Source organism: Mandrillus leucophaeus, unplaced genomic scaffold (genome assembly GCF_000951045.1).
Source record: "Mandrillus leucophaeus isolate KB7577 unplaced genomic scaffold, Mleu.le_1.0 Scaffold447, whole genome shotgun sequence".
Taxonomy (NCBI): Eukaryota; Metazoa; Chordata; class Mammalia; order Primates; family Cercopithecidae; genus Mandrillus; species Mandrillus leucophaeus.
Window position 1 is genome coordinate 74,939 of NW_012104776.1, and position 20,789 is coordinate 95,727.

At 35.9% G+C, this 20,789-nt stretch overlaps 1 protein-coding gene across 3 annotated transcripts in view; it reads left to right on the forward strand.

Moving 5' to 3' along the window:
• BMPR1B (bone morphogenetic protein receptor, type IB) overlaps positions 1-20,789 on the forward strand; it is a 163,432-nt gene that overhangs the window by 37,341 nt on the left and 105,302 nt on the right. The window contains exon 1 of one of the 3 annotated variants that reach the window (XM_011994204.1): positions 18,351-18,438. The exons of the other annotated variants lie outside the window; for them this stretch is intronic. Coding sequence (XP_011849594.1) covers positions 18,366-18,438 — 73 coding nt within the window. The 5' untranslated portion in view covers positions 18,351-18,365. Of the gene's footprint in view, positions 1-18,350; positions 18,439-20,789 lie in introns of those variants that run through there. 3 annotated transcript variants of the gene reach the window in all.

A 20,789-nucleotide genomic window follows, 5' to 3' on the forward strand; every position in this document is an offset into this window, starting at 1 on the left:
TGGACACTGACGATCCAATGGGTTGGTTCCACCTTTTGGCTATTGTGAATAATGCTGCTATGAACATGGGCATACAAATAGGTCTTTGAGACACAGCTTTCAAGTCTTAATTTTTGAGACGCTACCGTACTATTTCCATAGCTGCCACACTATTTTACATTCCCTCCAACAGTGCACAGAGGCTCCAATTTCTTCACATTCTTACCAACACTTGTTATTTTGTGTTTTTGATAGTACTCATTCATGTAAGGTAGTATCTCATTGTGGTTTTGATTTGCATTTACCTAGTTATTAGTGACTTTCATGAGCATATTGGCAGTTTTTGTATCTTCCTAAGAGAAATGTCCACTTTTTAACTGGGTTGTTCATGTGTTGTTGAGTTGTAGAAGATTTTTATATCGTCTCAGTAGTAACCCTTCATCAGATGTATGACTTACATATTTTCTTCCATCCCTTAGGTTTCCTTTTCACTGTGTTGATTGCATCCTTTGCACAGAAGTTTTTAATTTTAAAGTAGTCTAGTTTATCTTTTTTTTCCTGTTGTTACCTGTGCTTTTGGTGTTATATCCAAGAAATCATTGTCAAGTACAATATCATGAAGCTTTGCCCCTGTGTTTTCTTCTACGAGTTTTATAGTTTTATCTCTTATGTTTAGGTCTTTAATCCATTTTGAAGTAATTTTTCCATATGGTATAAGATAAGTCTCCAACTTCCTTCTTTTACAGGTGGATATCCAGTTTTTCCAATACTATTTGTTGAAAAGACTGTCTTTTCCCTTTTGAATGGTCTTGGCATACTTTACATACAGTGCCAGAGCAAAGGTGTTCTAGTGTGGAAATGAGGAATGGCCTAAGTTAAGGCAGAATCTTGGAGACGTACTAAGTAAGTTAGTCATGGAGGCATTTCCAGGAACAGAATGGTGAAACTTAGAGGAGGGACTTAGACCAGCTTCCTAAGCCAGAAAGAAGATGCCTGCAATGTTTTGTTTGTTTTTTAAGGATATCGAAGATAGATAAAGAGGGAAGTGTTAAAAGCATGGGCAAAGATGAAAGGCAGGCACTCCCTCCCACCCCTGGAAATGTAACATATAGTGAGGAAGATGGAGTCCATGATTATAATATAAGGAAAAACAAGTGTTATGGAAGTTCAGAAGAGGAAGCAGTTATTTCTGCTGAGATTACAAATAGAATCTTCCTGAATGTATCTTTCAAATCCATCGCATTTTTCAGCTGAAAGCAACAGACATCAACCATGATTATTTTACACAGGAAACAAAGTTATTAAGAGGACATTTGCTAGCTCATAGACTGTCTGGAGAGATAGGGGAACCAGTTAGAAGAGACACAGCCAAGAACAGTATTTAAAATTTCACCTCAGAATGTATCCTGGCACCATTGTCACCGAGCTTAGCATATATACACACTTATTTTTTTTATTTTCAATTTTTAATTTTTGTGGGCACATAATAAGTATATATGTTTATTTGATACATGAGATACTTATTTTTATTTCAGTAGTGTTGGGGGAACAGGTGGTTTTTCCTTGCATAGAAAAGTTCTTTAGTGGTGATTTCTGAGATTTCGGTGCACCCATTACCTGAGCAGTGTATGTTGTACCCAGTGTATAGTCTTTTATCCCTCACCCCTTCCTATCCATCCCTCAGAGTCCCCAAAGTTCATTAAATCATTCTTAATGCCTTTGCATCCTTGTAGCTTAGTTCCTGCTTATAAGTGGGAAATACAATATTTGGTTGTCCATTCCTGAATTATTTCACTTAGAATAACCGCCTCCAACTGCATCCAGATTGCTGTGAGTGCCAGTGTTTCGTTTTTTTATGACTTAGTAGTATTCCATATATAGAAGTTTTTAATTTTAAAGTAGTATATATATACACACACGTTTGTGTACATATACATATACATAATTTTAAAGTGTATATATATATATACACATACACACACACATACATACATACGTACACACCACGTTTTCTTTATCTACTCATTGGTTGATGGGCATTTGGGCTGGTTTTATATTTTTGCAGTTGTGAATTGTGCTGCTATAAACAGGTGTGTACAAGTGTTTTTTTTTCTTATAATTTCTTTTTCTTCTAGGTAGATACACAGGAGTGGTATTGCTGGATCAAATGGTAGTTCTATTTTTAGCTCTTTAAGGAATCGCCATACTGTCTTCTATAGTGGTTGTACTAGCTTACATTCTCACCAGCAGTTTACTAGTTGTTCCCTTTTCACCACATCCATGCCAACATCGGTTATTTTTTAATTTTTTAATCATGATCATTTTTGCAGGAGTAAGGTTGTATCTCATTGTGGTTTTAATTTGCATTTCCCTGGTAATTAGTGATGTTGAGCATTGTTTCATACATTTCTTGGGTATTTGTTTATCTTCTTTTGAGAATTGTCTATTCATGTCCTTCGTCCACTTTTCGATGGGATTATTTGTTTTTTTCTTGCTGATTTGGTTTGAGTTTCATGTAGATTCTGGATGTTAGTCCTTTGTCAGATGCATAGTTTACGAATATTTTCTCACACTCTGTGGGATGTCTGTTTACTCTACTGATTATTTCTTTTGCTTTGCAGAAGCTTTTTAGTTTAATTAGGTCCCATGTATTTATCTTTGTTTTTGTTGCATTTGCTTTTGGATTCTTGGTCATGAACTCTTGGTCTAAGCCAATGTCTAGGAGAGTTTTTCCAATGTTATATTCTAGAATTTTTATGTTTTTAGGTCTTAGATTTAAGTTTTTGATCCATCTCGAGTTGATTTTTGTATACAGTGAGAGATGAGGATCCAGCTTCATTCTTCTACATGTGGTTTGCCAATTATCTCAGCACCATTTGTTGCATAGGGTGTCCTTTCCCTACTTTATATTTTTATTTGCTTTATTGAAGATTGGTTGATTTTAATTTTTGGCTTTATTTCTAGGTTCTCTATTCTGTTCCATTGGTCTATGTGCCTATTTTTATATCAGTACTACACTGTTTTGGTAACTGTAGCTTTGCAGTATAGTTTGAAGTCAGGTAATGTGATCCCTCCAGATTTGTTCTTTTTTCTTAGCCTTGCTTTGTCTGTACAGACTCTTTTGTGATTCCATATGAATTTTAGGATTTTTTTTCTAGTTCTGTGAAGAATGATGATGATATTTGGATGGGAATTACATTGAATTTGTAGATTGCTTTTGGCAATGTGGTTATTTTCACAATATTGATTCTACCCATTCACCAGCATGGGATGTGTTTCCATTTGTCTGTGTCATCTATGATTTTTTTCAGCAGAGTTTTGTAGTTTTCCTCCTAGAGATCTTACAATACTTAGGTATATTCCTAAGTATTTTATTTTATTTTTTCCAGCTATCATAAAAGGGATTGAGTTCTTGATTTGATTCTCAGCTTGGTCATTGTTGGTGTAAAGTAGTGCTAATTTGTGTTCATTGATTTTGGGAATATATGAGATATTTTGATACAGGCATACAATGTATAATAATCATATCAGGGCAAATGGGGTATCTATCACCTCAAGCATTTATCCTTAGTTTTACTCTTTTCATTATTTTAAAACATATAATTAAATTATTATTGACTGTAGTCACACTGTTGTGCTATTAAATTTCTCTTTTTAAATTAATTTCTCTCTAACTGTTTTTTCGTACCCATTAACCATCTTCACTCTTCCCACCCCCACAACTCTTCCTAGTCTCTGGTAATAAACATTGTATACCCTCTTTGTCCATGAATTTCATTGTTTTAGTTTTTAGCTTTCACAAATATGTGAGAACATGCAAAGTTTGTCTTTCTGTGGCTGACTTATTTCACTTAACATAATCATCTCCAGTTCCATCTATGTTGTTGCAGATGACAGGATCTCATTCTTTTTCATGGCTGAATAGTATTCTACAGGGTGTATATACCACATTTTCTTTATCCATTCATTTGTTGATGGACAATTAGGTTTCTTCCAAATCTTGGCTATCATGAATAGTGCTGTAATAAACATGGGAGTACAGCTATCTCTTCAATATACTGATTTCCTTTTTTTTGTAGTAGTGGGATTGTTGGTAGCTGTAGTTTTAGTTCTTTGAGGAACATCCAAACTGTTCTCTGTAGTGGTTGTAGTAATTTACATTCCCACGAACAGTGTACAAGGGTTCACTTTTCTCCACATCCTCGCCGGCGTTTGTTATTACTTTAGACACCCCAATTTTGCTGCCCACATTATCAACCGTAGATCTGGATGCTGCCACTAAAACTGGTACTGCTATTGCCTTTGGAAAATCAATGTAGCTGCTGCTACTGCCACCACCACCAATTAGCATGAATGCCTTGAGGTTTTTTCTTGTTAGTTTACTGTAAAATCTGGGATGGGTACATATGATATAGAGGATTTCAGTCCTGTACTCATGTCCTCGCTGTAGAAGCTGTGAAACTGAGTATCTGACTTTTTCAGCTTCCATGTTATTGGAGTGCTATCTCCCAGCATTAGAAAATGCCCAACAAATAGGATGGGGGCAGGGCTTAAAGCTAAGTGGTTGCAAAGAATGGAAATATCCATGGAGCTGGGAGAGGTATTGAACAGCTGTAGGAGAAATAGTAATATTTAGATTTGCATTGCTAGAGAGAAATATAAGGTGGTCATTCAGGGAAGTTATTTTCTCTGGTAGTTGAAATGATGTAAACCGAAGCCCTGATATTATTAGGGAACATGTTTGAGAAAAGAGATTATTGGAAAGAATCATTAGCACCTATACTTGTGTGAATGGAAAAGGAAAAACACATGGATAGATAGGCCCTCATCATGAAAACCAAAGGATGAACTTCTAACAGATGCCTAGTACACTGTATTTGTTCAATATTCTTTTAAATGAGTGAGGCTCTCAAGAAGGGAAGTACTCTTGAGAAAGGAAACCCAGAGTTAGTAGTGCTGAAAAGGGTAAAGACTAAGGAAAGTACATTTGTTGACCTTTGAAAGAAGAAATTCATTAGAGTGGTAGGTATAGAAACCAGAGGGCAAGCCAGGATTTGGAAGAAAAAAGTAATTGGTATGAGAATAATTGATGACATGAGGGGTCAGATACTTTAGAAAGAGAGAGATAGGGCTTTACAGAGGAAATAGTTGGAAAAAAGGCTTCTTGAATACATATTCAAGTCACTGTTTCAAGTGTTGGGGGAACATAGGTGAACAAGGTGGAAAAAGAGCAAGGCCCTGGGGGTTTTGTACTCAAGTGGGGCTGAGGGGGAGACAGTTAACAATAAACATAGTAAGCAAATTATGTAGTAGTTAGAAGGTGTTAAGTGCTATGGAGAAAAAAAATAAAGCAATGTAAGGAGGATTGAGAGTTTGGGAATGAGGTGGTTGTAGTAGTAAAGAGAGTACTAGGTACCTTTCATTGAGAAGGTAAGAATTGAGCCAAGATTTGAAGGAGGCAACGGAGAGAGACCTTTTGGATATTGAAGAGAAGAGCATTTTAGGCAGAGGAATCAGGAGATACAAAGCTCTGAGCTGGAGCATGCCTTGTATGTTTGAGGAACAGGATGAAGAAGGGGGAGAAAAAGAGCCCAATGAGGTAGTAATTGGAAGTCAGATCTTGTGGAGCATTGCCAGCTACCGAAAGGATTTTGCAAGGACATCATAAGCATCTGGTCTAGGATTGGCAACTCTCTTATATTTTCTGTAGCCCAGCCTGAGTTTGGTCTAAAGCTTCTTATACAATTCAGAAAGACATCAAGCTTTATTTCCATAGGCTATTTCTAGTTGTACTCCCAGAAAGTGATCATCTAAAAAGCAACACAAAGAGATAATGGTCTATAACCAATGTAGAGTGAGGACAGATCCTCTATCGAAAAGGCAGAGGAAAAATTATGATGAATAATATATGGTTCTTTTGCCTAACTTCATAAATATTTTTGGTTCAATTTGTCAATTTCTGATTATACACATACCATTTTAATAAAAAATTTAAAATATGTTTAAAGAAAATGTTTCTAAAATAGCAGTTACTCCTTTTGAATGTTCTTGCTTCTCTTTTTTCTTCACACATCCTTTGGTAGAGGTGCTAGTGAGATGTAGTGAGGACTCTGAAGTGCTTCCACTATAAACTTTTGGGAGACCTCAGAGAGGAAATTATGGTGACAATTTAAATCACATTGGTGGTCTTAATGGATCTTAAATCATCTGGGTAAATACAAGCTTTACTCATTTTGGTTAAGGTTGAATTTGAATGTTTCATTTGGCATAAACCTTAGGATACCTCACTGCTTGACTAAATTTGTCACTTTTCAGCTGGGTGTTTGGCGGTACAGACATAACCACACAGAGTTCTGACTAACCATAATAAGATGTGTAGAACAACGTGATGGGATAAAGGAATGCTTCTGTAACTAAGGCTCTCATATTGACAAGAATAGTAATAGAATTTTATATTTTTCCGTTGTTATTAGTAGAGAATTGTCTTTGTGTCAGATAGGTCACTGGTTTTATCTGATATCGTGATCACTAAAGCTCGTCCTCTACCTCCATAACTTAAGTTTCTTACTTCTGTTATTTCATGCACATTAAATATCTTACGCTTTTGCTGTAATGCTCTAGACAGGGCAGAGAATGTAGTATCTCAATCTTAAAGTTTAGGTTTCACTAAAACGAAAGTCTGATATCTCTGTGCTGTGAAGTTTTCTGATTCAATGAAATTTGTACATGGGGTTCATTTTACTTCTTCTTTTTCTTTTTTCTTTTTCTTTTTTTTTTTTTTTTTTACACAACCTACTTGTTTAAGCATCCAAACCGATCCCCAGTGTTCTGAGAGTTTTCCATGTGTAGAATCTGTTAGAAAGGCTTTAATGAGATTATGAAGAGCTGCTATTTCTCATAAAAAACAAATAAATGCAGTAAGCAGGTGTGCCATGTTTCTTAGAGCAGGTAAGAGAAGATATGGAAATATGTGTGTGAGAGAGATGAAAAAGTTTAGCACAAGTTTGTTGTCCAGCACACAGCCTGTGGGCCACATGCAGCCCAGGCTGGCCATGAGGTTCAACCCAAATTTGTAAAGTTTCTTAAAACATTATGAGGTTTTTTGCAGTTTTTTTTTTGTTTGTTTGTTTTTGTTTTTTTTTTTTTAGCTCATCAGTGTTAGTGTAGTGTGTAGTGTAGTGTATTTTCTGTGTGGCCCAAGACAGTTCCCCCAGTGTGGCCCTGGGAAACCAAAAAATTGGACACCCCTGGTAGCATGTCATGACTCTGAACCAAAAATCCTGGCATCATTGTTTCTTTTATTTGAAAATACTTTTATATGTACATAGATTTAAAATGCCACCTGAAATAAAAATTAACTTCCTGAAACCTTTATATTTCCTCTAGCATGAATTTTTGAAGGTTACTAACAGCTAAGTCTACTAGCTAAATGTATAAATCCATAGAACTGATATTTCATAGCACTGTTGAGGTTTCTATGGAAAAACTAGTATGTGGTATACAAGAACAAAATTTTTCTCTACTGCTAGTATCTTCTCTTCTAAGACACTTTTTTCTTATGTAATTCTTATATTTAAATACTTTCCAAATAGTTGAAAACAGATTTTCTAGTAGCTATTCTCATATGGTATATGGAGAAACAGCTTAAGCAAACATTCTTTAAGGGTGTAGATAAGAGCGATACTTCAAATCCTTTTGTGTTAAGTAGAGTTTGTGTTGATATTATCACATCTATTTAAAATTTCATTTTCAATTTACTGATTTTATATCAGTTCAAGTTGGATTTGCATAAATTTTATGCACAATTGACTTTAGGATGAAATAAGAGTTACAGTAATCCTTTTTAAGAAATTGGTTTTGATACGAAACTTTGTTCAGCTTTTTATAAACGGCAAATGGGTACTAGAGATGTTGATTTTCTGCTTAGGGATGCTTTAGCACTAATTTGATAAAGAAGAAAATGTCCTTAGAATCCCTTTAAAATAGAGCTTCTGGCAAGTCAGGTTATTAGCTCAATGGTTCATGATAGTGTGTAACTTTAACTTGTGGACTTCAGGAGTCAAAGTGTTAATAATTACAATGTCAGTGTGTATCTGTTGCTATTTAAAAATCAAACACAAACCCTTTATAAGTAGTTCCTTATAGGTGGGACAAAGGAAATCTTCTAGAAAGTTCTCTTGGTGTGAAGAAAACATCTTGTTTGTTAAAACAAACTCAGACTCTTCCAGTGAGGGAAGGACTACATTACATGACTCTGATAGCTTTATTCGTCCACTCGTGTGCCTTCTAAGCCTGCAGTGCTACCTCATGGTACCTCCTAAAGTACAGCCTTAGGCAAGGAAGAAAAAACCCTTTCCTCAATTCCAAGGCACCTCACTCTCCTTAGTTGCTTAGAAGGGTCTTTGAGAAACTTACAAAGAATGTATATAAAATACTGCTTTATGTTAATGACAATATATGTGTTTGATGTGCAAACCTCCTGGGCCCAAGTGATCCTCCCAGCTCAGCCCGCTGAGTAGCTAGTAATACAGTTGTGCACTACCACACCTGGGTACATTTTTTTGTTTTTAGTAGAGATGATGTCTTCCTATGTTGCCTAGGTTGGTCTCGAACTTCTGGGCTCAAACGATCCTCCTACTTCGGCCTCCCAAAGTGCTGGAATTACAGGTGTGAGCCACCACACGTGGTCTCTACTTGTTTTTTTATAATAAACACTTTACACGCTTTAGAGGAGAGTTCCACCTCGCCATGGGTTGGAAACCCCTGACCTCTGAAGGCACTGCTGTTGCATGACACAGTGTTTAGTGTTACCTCCTCTGAATCTACAGATTTGGAATTTAGAATATCTGATCCTCCTTTTATGCTCCAGCCCTCAGGATTTCTGGTAGTCATGTTTGCTGAGTGAATCTCACCAGCATCCCAGATTCTTGGAGTCCTCCATCCACTGAATGGACTTTTTTTTTTTTTTTTTTTTTGACCCCAGATATTTCTTCTATAACAAAAATACATAGGTCCCTACCTAGTGAAGTATTGGTATCTGATCCAATGGATTCCTAACCAGTTCTCAGGGCTTATATCTTAGGTGTACACAGTATTCTTATCTGAAATTGGGAATGATATTTCCTGCTGCACAGGGCGGCAGTGAGGATTAAATGAAATAATCAGAGTGAGCATCCCTAATCCAAAATCTGAAATACTCCAAAATCCAAAACTTTTTGAGCACCTGCCTAATACCAAAAGTGGAAAATTCTACACCTGACACATTTTTATTGTATTAATGGTATGTCATAATTTTGACTGTTAAGTACTTACATGTGAATAAGTGGGAGAAAATGATTGCTTATTGATAATGTACAAATTGAGAGTCAGAAATAATGATGATGCCAAACAAACACAGATTGTCTGTAAGAGTGGCTGACACAGTGACACCTTTGTTCTCTTATGGCTTGATGTATACAAACTTTGTTTCATGCAAAAAATTATTTAAAATATTGTATAAAATTACCTTCAGACTGTGTCTGTAAGGTGCATGTGAAACGTAAATGAATTTCATGTTTACCCTTGGGTCCCATCCCCAAGATATCTTATGTTTATGTAAAAATTCCAAAATCTAAAAATCTTTGAAATCCAAAGCAATTCTGACCGCAAGCATTTTAAATAAGGGATACTTAAACCTGTATGTTAGGTACACAAATAGTGCCTCACAAACAGTAAAAGATGGCCAAATAGTATGGATCATGATCATTATCATTGTTGTCATCATGATCCTAGCTGTCATCATTCTAAGTTCTATCTGGAAATAACTACACTAGTCTTGCCTGGGTTTCTTGCTTCCCATCTCCTGCCAAGACATCTTCCTCTCATTCTGGTTCAGTTTCTTTCCTGAGATAGTCATATTTTCCAGGTAATGGTTTACTCTGTAATGATTAACATAAAGAATAACCTCACAGTTTATCTGTCACCTAGTTCCCCGTTACTAGGGTGCAAGTCTGACCTCATAGTCTTTTAGTAGCATATCACTAAAACCAAATAATAAACTAAAGATCCATGCAAGAATAATGCATATATAGAGGCAATCTGGAGGGTTTGTTGTTGTTGTTGTTTTAATTGGCAAATTTACTAAGTTAATTTTCTTTGGTAGTTTAATCATATAAGTTACCTTGAATTCTCTTCCTGCTCTTTTAATGTTCATTGCCTTGTTGTCTCATGAATTGTTTTGTAAACCTTTGTGTCTAATCTTATTTTGTGCACAGGCCATGCATATAATTATTATATTCATAGCATGACATTAGCTTTTAAAAAGAATTTTGTGATCGCTAGGTAAACGATATTGTAGTAGATTTAAAGTATCAATCTATCATCAAATTCCATGAAGCATCTTTGTCTGATGGATATGATTGTGCTGTTGCTGAAATCATGCCCTCCAAGTATAGAGTGTTGCAATATTTTAAGAGAACACAGTTTGGGGCTTATTTGTTCTTTTTCAAAAGCTACCTCAAATTCCTGGCATGAGCTGTGGGGAGGGGCAACAATAAAAGACAAACATTAGAAGCCTGTTTCAGAAGGTATCATCGTATCTACACTATAATATTGGGGCTCTTGCCTGTTAGTAATGACAGTATTTGTATTAGGTGAAAAATGGTTTGTGCTGTTGACTAGTCTTCAATTTATTTAACTATGCTCAATTTTGTAACAAATGTATGTCCTCTATTTTATAAATGCTTTAAAAATATGTTTTGAGTATGATTGTTATAAAAGAAATTTTATATTTTTGGTTTTTAAAATATATACTTAATAAAATGTCTTCAGGAAAGAAAATATAGCAATCTGCTAAAGCTATTGAGACCTGGTTTATAACAAAAGTTTTGAGATTTTAAAGCTGAAATGAAATCTGGTTGTCTCTTTGTATACGAATTGTTTTTGTTGCCAGTGGTAACTATAGAGAATTTTTTGAAACAGCACCCTTTTAATAACAATGGTCTCCCCAAATATATTGTGGCATAGCTTTAAACTTTATTAAGTCTGTCTTGGACTCCCCCTTCCTCTCCCTGAGTAAATGGAAGAAAAGTTTGGCAGGCTCCATGCTGTGCACTTGATTGATGTCCAGAACATCTGAAGGACTTTTGTGTCCTGCCTGCTCTCCATGAGTGCATAATGTGTGAATACTTAAAGAAGGTCAGCCCTTATCACATGTAATCTAGGCCTGAAAGCAGATCAACAGTGACAGTCATATCCCGTAAGTAAGAACACAAATCATCCTCTACATACTTTAGACAAGTTGTGGGATATTTTTTCTCTCTTTTTACCCCTTCCCACTCATGGAGGACCTTGGCAGAGCAATGAAAGCAGAGAGAAGACGTGCTCAGAATAATGTGTCACTCGTTCAAGGGAGAAAGGGATTGTTTATTTGTAATAATGTGATGGTCTTTCACTCTGCAGCTGAAGGGAGCTTTGGGTTGTTAATGACTAGTGATGTGGAATGCTGCAAATTAGAATGGGGTGGGGAGGCAGGAGGCAGCCTGAAAGAGGGCTAAAGTTGTGGTCTTTATAAACTCCAAAGTCAGGAAAAAAGTTTTTGTACCGTGGGCTCTATTGTTAATTTTTTTTTTTTTTTCTCATAGTGGAGTAGCTTTTTATGATAGTATGTAAGTGTTTAGTTAAAAGCCAGAATAATAAAACGAATTACCAGTGCAGTTCTGAGGTCACTTTTGTTTTTGGTACAACATGTATGAAAGTTTGAAAAACGTTTTAGTGCAAAGCTCTTGGTAGGACCTAAAAGGCTATGGCTTCCAATAGGAAGAAGGAAATAACTGTTGTTATGAGTGTGCCTGTGTGTTTGGACAGAAGTTTAACTGAAAAGTAAATTTTATTCCAAACAGTATTAGCAGGGATGTTCACATGATAAAGAAAATAACACTCATAAATTTAAAAAAAAAAAAAGAAAGAAAATAACACTCACCTTATTGCTCTCATTAAGAATAATAAATATATTATTATGTTTTCTTAGATACCAAGGAAAATATTTTTCTTCTTATTTCCAAAACTTTGTTAGTTTCCTTTGAAATATAATCAGCTGCAAGGAGTAGTAGCTGTCAGTTTGTACAATGGAAAGTAACCTGTGCTTACCTCCAGAAATGAAGACATTGCTCCCCATGTGTGTAGGATAAAATCAAAACTTCTAATTATTGGCTACAAGGCTCTTCCTAACCTCCCCAGCCTACTTTTCCAGCCTAATTCCCCTGCTCTCTAGGCATATCGAGCTTCTCCTGTTCTCTGCAAGCACTGCTCTTTTTCTTACTCATATACGTACTGTACTGCCTGTTTTCTTTGCTTAGATTTTCTTTGCCTTCCCTTCACCCAGTGAATTCCTACTTACCTTTGAAGACCCGGTTCAAATGCCTCCCCCACGCAAGTCCAACCCTCACCCTCAGGCAGAATTAATCTTTGTTTGTTCCCTGGTTTTTCCATGTTTCCTCAGCATAGCAGACAGTTACTGTACTGCATTGTCATTATTGGATTGTATGTTTGTCTTCACCCACTAGAGGATAAGCTTTGTCCTGAAGGCAGGTGCTGTCTCTTTTTAATGTTCTCATGTCCATTCAGTAGACGCAATCCCCCCAAATATAGCAAATAGTGAATGTTTTTGAGATAAAAACTGTATATAAACATAAAATCAGGAGATTTGGGGAGTTTCTATGTGAAAATGAATCACAAATTGAAATTGGTAGCAAGGTAGTCTCCATTTAAAATTCTTCAGTATACTTCTACTTCAAATGCATGGATATTTAATGAATTAAGTAAAAATGAATTGGATTAAAATAAATATTTAGTTTTTCAGGTATAATTTGACTTTTTTTTGAGGTGAGGTCTTGCTGTATTGCCCAGGCTAGTCTCGAACCCCTGGGCTCAAGCAGCCCTCTTGCCTTGTCCTCCCCAATAGCTGGGACTATAACCAAGGACAAACCGCTGTGTCCAGCTTTAATTGAATTTTTAAAATCTCGACTTGAGATATTTTGTATCCTTGATTTAATGATCACACTGTTTGTGACAGGAACAACTCGGCAAATGTTACATTGTAGCCTGTTATATTAGAGAACATTATTTTTATTAGCAAAGCTTTTCATGTGGGAGGCAAGAGAGAGATTAGTGAGAGTTGTCAGGAAATTACTAACATTTTCTGCTGTCTTCCTATGTTCTGGGTACTGTGTTCAGTAGTCTGTATTCCTTCATTTATTTAGGGGTAATTAGCAGAGGGTTTAAATAATCTGCCCCAGATTATACACATAGCACAAATAGGCCCTTTCTGCTCTATAGCAAAGACTCCGTAAATCTGGAATGTGTGAATGTCATTAGTAAGAATTCTGCAAATGACAAACGGTGATATCCTACTCATATTAGTAGTACTCTCCATAGTGCTCCTTTTTCCTTCCTTTGCCCTTCTGTCAGGTGTACATTTTCAAATGGTGACCTTTCTTTTAATCTTCTCTCAGAGCTTTCTTTGAAGACTCATTTGGTATATAAATTAACTTGCAAAATTAAGTTGGCTATCTCAGTAGAAGAAGAACGCCTCAGACATAAACCGTTGTTATTCTCCTTTCTGGTATTTCTTCCTGTAGGTAAAGATGTAATTGAAGTCGAATCTATTGGAGCAGTTAAGTGAATCTGTGATGAAAGCTGCACACGCAGGTATATAACCGTTTGGCACATTGGTTCTTTCTCTGCTGTCAACTCTGTGGTTAGGAGATTGGGAGCGAATGTTTAACTGCTATGAAACCCATTTTTTAAAATACACTTTTTATTTTATAATTGATTTAGAAAATTTCCAAAGGTAATATAGAGTCCTCATATACCCTTCACCCAGTTTCCCCCGCTATTAATATTTGACCTTACTTTGGAGCTCTGTATGTGTCACAGCTAGGAAAGGAACAATTGTGTATTACCAGCAACTAAGCTCCAAACTTTATTCAGATTTGTTTCCTCTCTCCCTTTTCATAATGCCATTTTTTTCTCTTCAAGGATCCCGTCTGGAAAACCACTTTGCACTTAGTCAACATGTCGTCTTACTCTCTATTGGTTTGTAACTGTTTTTTTACACTTTCCTTGATAGTTTTAAGAAGTGATGATCAGATATTTTATTTAATATTTCTGAAATGGAGTCGACCTGATGTATTTCTCATAGTGTGGGGTGGTTGATGTTGAGGAGGTAGACCATAGAGGTGAAGTGCCATTCTCATCATATCAGGGGTACCAGTTGTCAGCATGGCTTGTCTTCAGTCATGTTAACCTCGATCACCTGCCCAAGGGAGTGTTTGCCAGTTATTCCAGTGTAAAGTTATATTCCTTTTCATACTGTACTTCTTGGAAGCAAGTCACTAAGCACAGCTTAGAGTCAAGAGTGGGGTTGATTAAGCTCTGCTTCATGGAGTGAGACTATCTAAATATATAAATTTTTTGAATTATTCTGAAAGGGAGACTTTCCCCATTCTACCATTGATTTACTTGGTTATCCAGTTACTAAATCTTTATTTTAAAGATAATTTCAACCTTTATTTTAGATTCAGAGGGGAAATGTGTGGATTGTTACATGGGCATATTGTGTGTTGCTGAGGTTTGGGGTCCAATTGATCCAGTCACCCCGGTAATGAGCATAGTACCCAATAGTTTTTCAACCCTTGGCAGCCTGCCTGTCTCCTTCCCCACTCCAGTAGGCCCCAGTGTCTGTTGTTGCCATCTTTATGTCCAAGTGTACCTAATGTTAAGTTCCCACTTTTAAGTGAGAATATGCAGTAATAGGGATATATCTGTTCCTGTGTTAATCTGCTTAGGATAACGCCCTCCAGCTGCATCAGTGTTGCTAGGATTTCATTCTTTTTTATGACACTAGTATTCCATGGTGCATATGTACCATATTTTCTTTATCCAGTCTACTGACGATGGGTACCTCGGTTGATTTCATATCTTTGCTACTCTCAGTAGTGCTGCGATGAACATATAAGTACCCATGTCTTTTTGGTAGAACGATTTATATTCTTTTGCGTATATACCCAGTAATGGTTTTACTGAGTAGAATGGTAGTTGGTAGTACTGTTTTAACTTGTTTGAGAAATCTCCAAACTGCTTTCCATGGTGGCTGAACTAATTTATATTCCTACAAACAATGTATAAGCATTCCCTTTTCTCCGCAGCCTTGCCAGTATTTGTGAATTTTTGACTTCTTAGTAATAGCCTTTCTGACTGGTGTAAGATGGTATTTCACTATGGTTTTGATTTGCATTTCTCTGATAGTGATGTTGAACATTCTTTTCATGTGTTTCTTGGCCTTTTGTATGTCTTCTTTTGAGAAGCATCTGTTCATGTTGTTTGCCCACTTTTTAATGTGGTTATTTGTGTTTTGCTTGTGGAATTATGAAACCAGTTCTTGACCTGGTACAGATAGGGGCTTAATTAGATTGGATGTTGGAAATTAAAATATAAACTATAGATAAAAATATGTACATTAGGGTGAGTGGGGTAAATCATAGGCAAATCTGGGTTGTTTTGCTAAATTAGACTTTTGATCTACATAATAAGAGTTTCATGAGATTTTTTGAACCAAGTAGTCAGGGGCCTAATATGCCATTTATAGAAGATCCCCTTCATTGTTGGCACCTAGCATATGTTAATAATTAAGTTAAAAATGGAGGAAATTAATAGGTATACATTTTGATTTTTTAAAATATTGCTAAATGAAAGACATAGGTATTAGCAAAAAGTTTGACTAAGTGGAAACCTCTCCTCATACGTTTAATCTTGTTTTCACTCTCCCTCACCTAGTTGGAAGGTGAGGTTCAGAGATTCATCCTACATGCTGAAGTCCAAAAGTCTTTTTGGAGATGGAGTCTTGCTCTGTCACTCAGGCAGGATTGCAGTGGTGTGATCATAGCTCACTGCAGGCTGGAAATCCTGGCCTAAAAAAATTCCTCCTATCTTAACTTCCCCAATAATTGGGAATACAGGTATGACCCACCATACCCAGCTAATTAAAAAAAATTATTTTAGAGATAGGGTCTTGCTATGTTGCTCAGGCTGGATTGAACTCTTGGCCTTAAGTAATCCTCTTGCCTCAGCCTCTCAAGTAGCTGGGATTACAGGTACGAGTCTATGTGCCCAGCATAAATTTTTTTTTTTTGAAATTCATATATTCCAAACTCTGTAACCTATATTCAAAGTCCTGCACAATTTGGTTCCACTCTGTCTAGATTTCTTTCCAACCACTTACTAATAGGAGCTGTCTGTTCCAGTAAGATTGTCCTCATGCTATTGCACAAATTGAAAATTCATTTCGACCTGTAAACTTTGCTCATATAATTTCTTTCCTCTCAACTTCTGTATTGCTGTGTAAGTTCAATTCATCTTTCAGCATCCAGCTCTCCCTGCAGTCTGGGCCCAGTCTGTTCCATCCTCTGCTTGGAATTTCCATGTTTATTCTGTTGGGGCCACTTCATCTTAAAATGTCGTACATTTTTACTTAATTATTTCTTATATACTTATTTTGTGGTATTATAACCTTCTTGAGGAACCAAGTCAGCTTGCACATAGTTCAAAATCAGAAATGGTTGCTGATGTGAATTCTTTTGAACTGAATTAGGATTCTGGGGAGAGAGCAGAGATTCTGTCTTTAACTTTCAGCCATTTATAGAAGCCCATATTGGGGAAATGTGAGCAATGGGAGCTGTCCCACATTTCAGCTATTCACTTCTTGCCCCAAAGCTCAAGGCTGGATTCCAAATTGGCAGTGGAACCATGTTGTGAATGTGGCTGTGAGCCCAACATAGAAGGTTTGAAAAGCAGATTCTATTGCTTGATTTTTGTCTGTTTTTCCCACATATCCCTCTGCTCCTGATCATCCTTACTCATTTTACTATATACTAATCTCTTTTCCTAACTAAAAGGGATATGGATAAGTATTACTCAAAGACAGTTCTTTTTAATCACCACCAACTTCCATGTTTCTGATAACTAAGTTGCATGGCTTCTGTGAAATGCAGAATGTGTAGTTTATTAAGCTCAGAGTAGTTTAAGATTTCCTACATGGTTAAAATTCTGTATTTTGGTTAAATTTCATGAAAGTACTTATGAAAGTATAAATTGAGAGTGTTGATTGGTTGTAGTATGTGTAAAATCATCAAAACAAAACATTGTTGGGCTTTCCTAAACTAGAGAGTAGATTTGAATGGTACCTGGTGGAATAGTGCTGGGAGGTGCAGGATGGGGTCAGGAGTAGGGGCAAATGAGGGGTGTCTTTTGAAAGTGAGAAGAAAGCAGAGATTCTTTTTCCAAGAAAAGATTTTTTAAAATATCAAGTAAACGTATAATGATGATATCTTAGATATAACCATTGTAATACATTTGCTACTCTACTCATAAATCCTTTTTCAGATAAACTGACGGGATTTAATAATAACCTCTGTTTGTATTTGTCTGTGGTAACATTGTAGTTTCTACATATACTGACAATTCATTTATCTTTCTTGGTGTTCTTTTATTATTGACAGTTCTCAGAGTAAAACAAAAACAAATTTGAAAAAATTTCTTTATCATTCAGTATCATGGCAAATGAAACTTTACAAAAATGTTCATAATTTACATTGAGAAACAGTTACGGTTAAAATCTAAAAAGTGGAAAAACTTGCAATGGTTTTATTTACATAATAAAGTCGGTTAGGTTAACAGCACTTAAAACTATAGTCATAACTGAAATATCTTAACTTGCAACATTTATTAGTGATTACTTTTACATGTGACCCTTTTCATATCTGTGCACTTGATTCAAGGGTATTATTTATCTGTTGATATAGTGTGAGTAAACTGCTGTAACATAATACTTTGATCTGTTGCACTGTTTCTGGCATTTCGTTAAGTAAAAATATTATTTCTTGTTTTCTTTTTACATTTCTCAGTTAAAATGCTTAGCAGAGAAAATAAATGTTGGTAAAAGAAACAAACTATTTTATGACAGCAACGTTTTAAATGAGGTTTGCTATGGATTCCCTTCATAGCTGCCTGAAAGATTTGGGGGACATGAGTGTTGCCAGTGCAGAGTGAAGCCCCGGCGTGTGCTAGCCCTTGTGTGGGCAGCTGCGTCAGGCTCCTTTCTTAAGAAAACAATCCAGCTCAGGGTCCTCACCGCCCTTTGTTGTCCTCCCCACGATGTGATCAGTTGAAGTCTCTGTGGTGACAGAACCAGTTTGTAACAGGCTTGTCTTTCACGGTCCTGTCTCAGGGTTGCTGGCAGGCTTGCGAGAAGATCTGACAAGAGTGGCAGCAGAGGAGTCTCAGTGAAAGACGGAAAGGCAAGAAACAGGAGGCTTGAACAGGCAGGGCACATTGACTGCTCTGCTGCTGCAATGGGTTGGCTGGAAGAACTAAACTGGCAGCTTCACATTGTCTTGCTCATTCTTCTCTCTATGCACACAAGGGGTAAGAAGATCAGTGCCCTCCACTATAGTGCTGACAAGGCTGAGTTAGAGTCTGATTTCGTGGCTTTTATCACAGAAGGGAAAGTTCAGGCCAGAAGTTCAATGTCTATAAAGTTCCATCCCCCATCCTCCAACTGCTTTGTAATTTTACTACTTTCTCTATTACGGCAAGGCTTTCTAAGTAGTCTGTTAGAATAATTTTAAAGAGACTTAACATTTCTATTTTCTCTAACAATTGAGAATTAAATGCAATTCAACTTGGAACTTTAGGAAATTCATTCTCAATATACTGTGACAGTTTATGTGTGAAGAATTTAAGAAAATAGCAATTCTAACAAACTTTTTTCTGATCATTTTAGTTTGAATACTATTAGATTTTTATAGGTTAGTTTTCTTTGAAGTTCATCATTTTTATATGGTTGCATTGAGTAAATCTAACTTTGCAATGGCGATAATTATAGTTCGTGAGTATGTCAAATGTTTGTTCACCTTTAAGAACCGGGGCTTGCTTTGTGATAATTTTGTTCAGAAGAATTATTATTTTATCAAGTTGACTAAAATATAGAAAATGTTAAAACTTATTTAAAATTTTTGAATTAAAGTAATTTTAAGAGTAGAGCTATTTTCAAATGAGAAGAAAGCTAATGAACTGAATATGATATAACTGGCTGTGGTAGTGAAGGAGTTTTAAGGTTGGAAATAAGGAAATAATGGCTTTATAAAATTAAGCCAAATGATAAAGGAAATATGTATGAGATTGAAATGTATTTATAGTTCAACTTTATATACTTGTGGATGCATATTATAGAACTAACTGGGCTGTACTATTTATCAGAAGAGTGTGTACTTTTGATTGGGATTTACAGGATTCAGATTTTCATCATCTCAGAGTATCCTGTGACACTATTAAGATACTATGTTCTGTGGCTTGGCCCTATGGAAAATGTTTTTAATTTCAGTATATGTAAAAGTATTTTTACTTATACGGTATACAAAAGTTTAAATTTTGTGTATTGATAGGAAGGAATGATAGGTATTTCGTCGACCTAGTTTGCTAGTTTATTCCCTAAAAATTGTTATAAACTGGTACCCTGTAGGGAGAATAGAAAGACTTCAGGGAAACTGTGTCTTAAGTGTGTTCCAGGAAGCTCAAAGCATGTTATATGTGAGGTAAAATTCTAATTCCTCTATTCTAGCTACTACTGCTTCTTCATTGTCTGGGGGTCATTTTTTATTATCTTTTAGCATTTTCTTTGAAATACATGAATACTTGGCTTTAGTATTGAGTTATGCCAATAAAAAGCAAAGAAGCCATATGCTACAGACAGAATCTTTGGATCATAAAATGCTAACCTTAGAATGTATCTTAACATAATGTCTTAATATCTTATTTCTTCCAGCGAGGAAGATGACGTCCAGAGACATTCCTTGTCTTCTTCTAGGTCATATAGGTGTAGGGAACCTTTTAAAAAGCTCCCTTTGCAGGGCACTTTGTGTGTGTGTGTGTGTGATGTGCCTCTACTTAATTTATCTTATAACGTAGTATCATAGTGGCTAAGAGTACAAATTCTGGACCCAGAATGCCTAGTTTTGAATCTTAGCTCTGCCACTCACTAGTTGTATGAACTCAATTAAATAATCTTATTGTTTCAATTTCCACAACTGTAAAATAGGGATAATAATTACATTTACTATCGATTTGACTATTACATTAGTAAATATATATAAGCACTTAGAATAGTGTCTGGCACATAATATTACCTGAAAGTTTGCTGTTGTTAGTATCATTATTAATAATTAATTTATGCAAAAATAGGGAACCAAGCTAGAAATGTACAATGAGATAGGACTGTGAACATCCAACAGGTCGTCTTAGTGTGATGAACATGTTGAATCCCAGTTGATTTTCCCAGCTTTGTCACCAATTGACTTTTTTTGTTGAGGAATTACTCTCTGTAACTTTCTATAAAATACACTTGATGTTGTTTATTTATTTATTTATTTTTTCCCCTGATAAATACAGAATGTGCTATAGACAGGGAAGGACTATGAGATTAACCAAAATTAAGCCACTTAGATTATTAAGTTAAATATTCATTGACAACAGTTAACACGCTTCACAATTGTTAATTTCACATCTACTTCAGTGAGAATGATGATCACAGAAAAGGAAAATACGGAGCACTGATAAATGATGTGTTCATGACTTTTAAGTGAATGACAAAGCCAAGATTAATATTCTGAGATCTTACATCCATATTTAAAATAAATGTCTTTCAAAATGACAACTTGAGACATTTGGAGAATGTGAGCATCAGGTGCGTGAAAATATTTTGTTAATTAAATACGTGG